General features: G+C 57.9%; 1 protein-coding gene across 1 annotated transcript; it reads left to right on the forward strand.

Annotated features, from left to right (window-relative positions):
• Window positions 1-78: 78 nt before the first annotated feature.
• On the forward strand, window positions 79-1,852 carry BXZ73DRAFT_85680 (uncharacterized protein; the record flags this gene model as incomplete). The annotated part of the gene is made up of 3 exons (XM_048024028.1): window positions 79-548; window positions 602-1,635; window positions 1,742-1,852. Coding segments are annotated over 3 exons (1,615 nt in total), but the record flags the coding sequence as incomplete, so codon positions are not given.
• Window positions 1,853-5,965: the final 4,113 nt, after the last annotated feature.

Consider the following 5,965-nt stretch of genomic DNA (forward strand, 5'->3'; position numbering starts at 1 on the left):
CGCGCTCAAGACTCCCAGCCTGTGGACCGCCGCCCTCGCCGCACCTGGAAAGCTGCTCTCTCAATACCAGGGATGTAGATCCAGCCGCCGCGAGTTCGCAACGTTTGCGCTCAAACAATCTTCTCCTCAGCCTCTTCGTCTCAAAGTTTACCACTTTCTCGATCACTTCGCCACCACGCTCATTCCACACGCTGCCCGCCTTGTTGATCTCTATTTCCACCTCGACGATTCATTTACCCTCTCCACTCTATGCAAGTTCCTCAACTCGGGCACGCCCAATCTCGAAGTGCTCGGCATCACATTCCCGGGGTTCGTGGGGATGTACGAAGATTGGCTGCCGCTCCGCGAGGACGAAGACAACGAGGACTTCGGCCGCACTACCACCGCTCGAGACGAAATCCAAGAGGCGCTCGGGGGGATCTACAGTTATGGAGTGAACGCACACAAGCCCCAGTTCTCGACGCTGCAGTCCTCCCTCGCCTCCACACCATCCGGTGCATCCCCATCGATCTTTTCCCGCACTTCACCACTCCTACACTTCGCGATGTGTGCGTCACCCCCGCGCAGTTCACTAGTGACCACCTGGCCGACTTTGCCAAAGCGCTGGCTCAATGTCCCGCGCTTGAGAGCCTCAAGTTCTGGATAGTTGGTGGGGACTTCGAGACGGACCTGTATGACGATGACGACGATGTTGATGAATTCCATAGAGATCCGGTCGAGAGCTATCTTCCTGATTCCTATTCGTCTATATGGGACGGCGTCGATCCGGTAACCATGCCCGCTCTGCAACACGTCGTTCTCAACACTGGTCTTTATTATGTGTCGCATCTCTACCTCCGCTGCCTCTCCTGCCACCATCCCATCACCATTGAAGTCATCGCGAAACAAACGACCCTACCAGATTTGGTCGGCGGTCACGAGGAGCTTGAGGAACGCATCCAGAACGCGGACATGGCACACATCCGCGACTCCGGCTCCAGCAACAGATGGAGGACCACAGAGCTCACTACCTTTAAGGACGACGTCGCGCTCGCTCGATTCGCGCTTTCAACATCGGAGTGGGTGGGGCCGCCCACTGCACCGGACTGCGCCTCCGTATTCCGCAAGCACGGCGCAAACATCACACGGCTTGTCATCCATCAGAACGAAAACGAAAACTCTTCTGAATTTCTCGCAGTGCTCCACGCTCTCCCCAACCTCACATCGCTTGATCTCGCTGGCGGATGCGTGTCCGATGTCCTGCGGGCGCTACTTCGACGGGGTCTCCAGGACCCGGACAGCGACGGGCCGAACTGCCAGCATCTGCGCATCCTCGCCGTCGCATTCCCTCGAGAGTGCGGCTCGGTTCAGCAGTTGATCGAAGCAAACCCAGCGGAGTGGGAGGAGACGATCACGACCAGCGTCCGAGACGACTTGGCAGAACTCGTGAAGATGCTGGGGGGCCGAGCATCGAGTGGTCTTCGCCTGCAACGGCTCGAGTGGCGAGTGGCGGAGTGGGACGATTATTTCCAGCTCGAGTTCCTTCCGACTGCGGTTGTGAGCACGTATGTGCCACCTCCGACGGCGCTGTACGACCAGACGAAGCTGGAGACGTTGGTCGACGGGCCGGTCGTATTCGGCGGGGTCACCTACCAGGTCAGCCTCGCATGAGCCCCGAACCTATGACGGCTCATCACGACCAGATGGTGTGTGGCCGTGGCGAAGGGGCGGAAGGAGTCATGACGAGGCTTTCGGGGTCCAGGTCGACGTCGAGCGGGTCGTCGTGAGACACACAGAGGACTTCGCGCTCGTCGGCACGGAGGGTTTATTTGACGTCGTGCAAGTCAATATTGACGTGGGCGATGGCGTGTAGGGAGGGGGTGGAGGAGGGACAGCAGTAGGATTTTTAGAATTCCGATGAAGGCCCATCATGGGCTGAATAAGTAGAGTGCTAATGGCAAATTAGAAGCCGGCAATTGCCTATCAGCCGGGCGGCTCGATTGGGCGTCTATCCGATCTCCGGCGCATGCAGTAAGAGGATAAGCGTCAAAAATGCTGCCAGCGTTCAGACTCGAACACCGTGCTCCGTGCGGACCACGCTGCAGACCACTAGGCCACTGGTGCTTGTAGTTTAGCTTCAAATATAATGTTATGACATGCAATTTTCGGCCCCGCATGAATGGGGTGCCAAGTTCAGCCTCCTGTACCGCCTTTTCGAAAACGTCCCAATTTCGAATCACTAGCAGCGCGCCTTGTCCCCCGTACTTTTCTAATACCCACCTTCGCGCTCTTCCTACATTGGCCACGCCCCACGCGCGCCCTCCATGCGCGCGCCCTCCACCCGCGTCCCTAGCCCGCTTCGCCTTTCCGGCCCTCGGATGGCGTGTCTATGCTTGCTTCGCGAAGGCACAGGAGCGCGCCTCCTGCTCTGTGTTCTTCAGTCGCCCACCTTCCGGGGCGCGGCGTAGGGGCGCGACATACATTCGCGCGCAGGTGTTGGGGAGACACTCCACACGCAGCTCGATGTGCCGCCGCCGCCGCTGCCGCCGCGCAACAGTCGCCCGCGCCATCAGTGGCAGCCACTTCACCCGCAGGGGCCGGCCCTGTGGCAAAGATAGAGGCGGTGTTGGAAGGGATCACCCGTCTGCAGCCTCAAGCTTGCTGCACGCGATTATCAAGAGCAGGACCCCAGCCACTACCCGGGCCCGCGCTGTTCCCTCGGGGCAGATATTCGGAGAGGACCCGCGTCGTTCCCCAAAGTGTGGTCACTTGCGCGATTATCTGAACACCACCACCACTGGGGGATGAGCCGCACGTTTCAACTAGTTGTCAGGTAGTAGACGGGACTACCGTATGTAGCACACTTTTACTTATCCCGACCTTTCGAGGTCATTAGTCGTATGAACAAAAACTTAACGCCACTCGGTATCGAACGCACGATGCGTTCAAGCCGTCCGACACGATTACCACTGATCCAAAGTGCCTTTCCTTGCACTCAGCCTTGAAATAATATGAAAAAGTTAAATGCCCCGGTGGCGCGGCGGACCTGCCGCGTCGGTCGGGATCTCGGAGGCCCCATCTGTTAAGTCCGTCCGATTTTTGGCGCCAGGCGTTGCCGGACGTCCTCAAGCACCGCCACCGCCACACAAATTGTATGATGTCAGACGATCGACTACCTGCCGTACGATGAATAAACTGTATCACTTACATCTCCGGCCTCACCCAGTCTCGTGCGCATATCCTATTCCATTCACCCTCAACGTCGGGTCCCAATTTCTCCTTGAGGTAGCTACGGAGCTTGAATGTGCTCGGTGAGTATGTGTCCGCCAGGGTTTGCCAAAGACTCACTCCATGGCGATGTCAGGTCTCACATGTCCGGTGGGAACATTCGGCTTGTGAGCCTGGAAGCGAGTCCTATATCAGATCGTGCTGGAGTTGTATCCGACAATGCTCGCTCACAGGGTGATAGTACCAGAAGCGTTCTCCGATATTAGTCGGCAGTCGGCATTCTCCCGGCTTGAATTTGAACGCCTTTCCGTGTTTCGTGTTGCTCATCAGAGCGCCTAAGCCGAACTGCAGGGCCTGAAAACGGGTGAGTTCATGCCCGTCGTTCACTATTGAGACATACCTTCTTCAGATCTTCATCTCGGATATTTGTTTTTGAGTTGAACAATACCCGTTCGAGAGTCTGTGAAAACATTCTCGCCGTAAGTTCCTCTTGTGAGCGATGAATTCAACGTACCTTGCGATGCCGTTTGGACATTGGGGGCATCGTGGACAGCAGTTCTGTGCGCGGGAAGGTTAGGGACCCGAGGACGCACAAGAGCCGTTCGAAATGGATGAGACGCGCACGCGTGCCGGGAGTTACAACCGGGAGTACAACCGGGGGTAGTGTAGCGATAGTCGCGGGGGCGTGGAGGGTGAATGGGAGGGGGATGGTCTGTTGAGGACCCAGCGCGAAGAGGAACAAGGGAAGGCTCACCTGAGCTGCCACGCGGGTGGGACGCGCGGGTGGCGGGACGTCACCACAGGAGCACGTTCGCGGAATACGGCCGGGAGCGCGACGTGCAGCAGTAGCGGCGACTGCGAAGGGGGCGGGGAATCGTCTGTTAAGGACCCAGCGCGAAGAGGAACAATGAGATGCTCACCTGGGGTGGGACGGGCGTGAGACGTGCGCGGGCGGCGGTTTGTCGAAGTCGACGCAGGCGGAGGACGGTAATCCGCGCACGTGTGGCGGTCGCGGCGGCCGTGGGGTGTCAAGGGGGCGGATGGATGATGTGTTAAGGATGCAGCGCGAAGAGGACTGACGAGACACTCACCTGGGCGGCCACGCGGGTGAGACGCACTCGCGACAGGACATCACGATTGAGCGCACGGATGCGGTAGTGTTCGGGGGTATTCGAGCAGGATTTCTTTGAAGAAGGAGGAAGCGGTGAGGGATGAAGCGGCGACGTGAGGAGAAGTGGCGAAGACAGACGATGGGGAAAGGGGACGCAAGCGGTGAGACGCTCGTAGAGTGACGCACGACGCCGCGAGACACTCACCAAGGAACTCGGAAACAGAACACGAAGGAATTGGCTTAGAAAGGTGGGTTGTCTAGATGCGTTCGCGCGAGTGAGCAGTGCGGATGGACGACGGTTGGTGGAGGGTGTTGATGTGGCAAGCGCGAGAGCGTGGAGCTGGGCGCTGAACGTTCGACGAATTCCAGTTCATATTCTCGCGTTTATGATAGCGTGCGTTACATGCGTGCTCGCAGGTAACTCTTGTCTCACGGTGCGTCGCGTCTCTGTTCGTTCTGTCCTTTACCTCACCGCGATTACATTTCGCCTCGTCCACGAGGGTCGCTTGAGTAGTACTTCGTTTTCCCAGCTTTTTCATTCCTGATGATAGACTTTGCTCACGACATCTAGCAAGGACGACGCTACTCACTACATGGACAGGCCTCGGTGTCTTCGGCAATGTTCGTACGGCACCGCTTTACTCCTGATTTTGTGATCCGTCGTTCAGTTCCGGCCCGAGGATTCGGTGTTTATTCCGGCAACTCACGCCCCTCGGATGCGGGGGCTCGTCGCGTGCTACACCCACCCGCGCCCTCTCCCGATGTGGTAAATGGGACCGCTCGGGACCACCGTTCGCCTGAGCCGCTTCCATGTCCTTCAGTACCGTGGGCTATTGGCGGGGACGGCTGGTATGAAGTTGTCCGCGACGCCGAATGGACGCGCCCCCCGTGTAGTACTTTCGTATTTATTACATTACTTACCCACAACGCTGTTGACTCGGCCATCTGCCGCTCGTTCTTATTGCACGCCCATATAATAGGCCCGGGTCGCGCGGGCTCATGATCACGTTCTTCGTGCGCGATGTCTCCGTAAGTGCGTCCGCACCTTGATCTTTCGTCCACTTCCCGCACAAACACGGGCGCCCAGAACGGGCGCCCAAGTCGGTCGTCTGCCATCGTCGTCCTCAGTGTAATCACAACATCTCATTGCTGATACTGTATCTACAACACTGCCGAAACAATGTCGTCAGGTGGTCGTTTCAATACGGGCAATGAGATTACTTACTCTGGATGGATCGCTAGCGCCCGGACGTCCCGACCGCTTCCTATTGCGGCCACGACGTCGTCTTCGCTTTCTGACATACGCCCAGTCAGTGTTCGCTCTGCGATGACGTTAAAAATGATTTCTCACGATTAGTCGTCTAGGGTCAGATCAACATCCACTCGCCCGTGTCCGACTTCCTCACCCAACATCCGCTGCGTCCCCATCCGCCACGACAACTTCCCCGGCGGCATGGCTTCCTTGTCCGAAATCTCAATGATATCTTCCGCGAGCCGCTTAGACGAAGTAGAGTTGACGTTCTTCGACGTACCAGGAGGCGGAAGGTTGTCGTCGGATATCTCAATCGGGTCCCCTGGTATCTGCACGTGCCGCTTTCGAGAGTTGGTGCGCCCTGCGCGCGCGTTGACTGGCTCACCGCCGCGTGT

This window comes from Epithele typhae (genome assembly GCF_022376455.1).
Source record: "Epithele typhae strain CBS 203.58 chromosome Unknown BXZ73scaffold_583, whole genome shotgun sequence".
NCBI lineage: Eukaryota > Fungi > Basidiomycota > Agaricomycetes > Polyporales > Epitheliaceae > Epithele > Epithele typhae.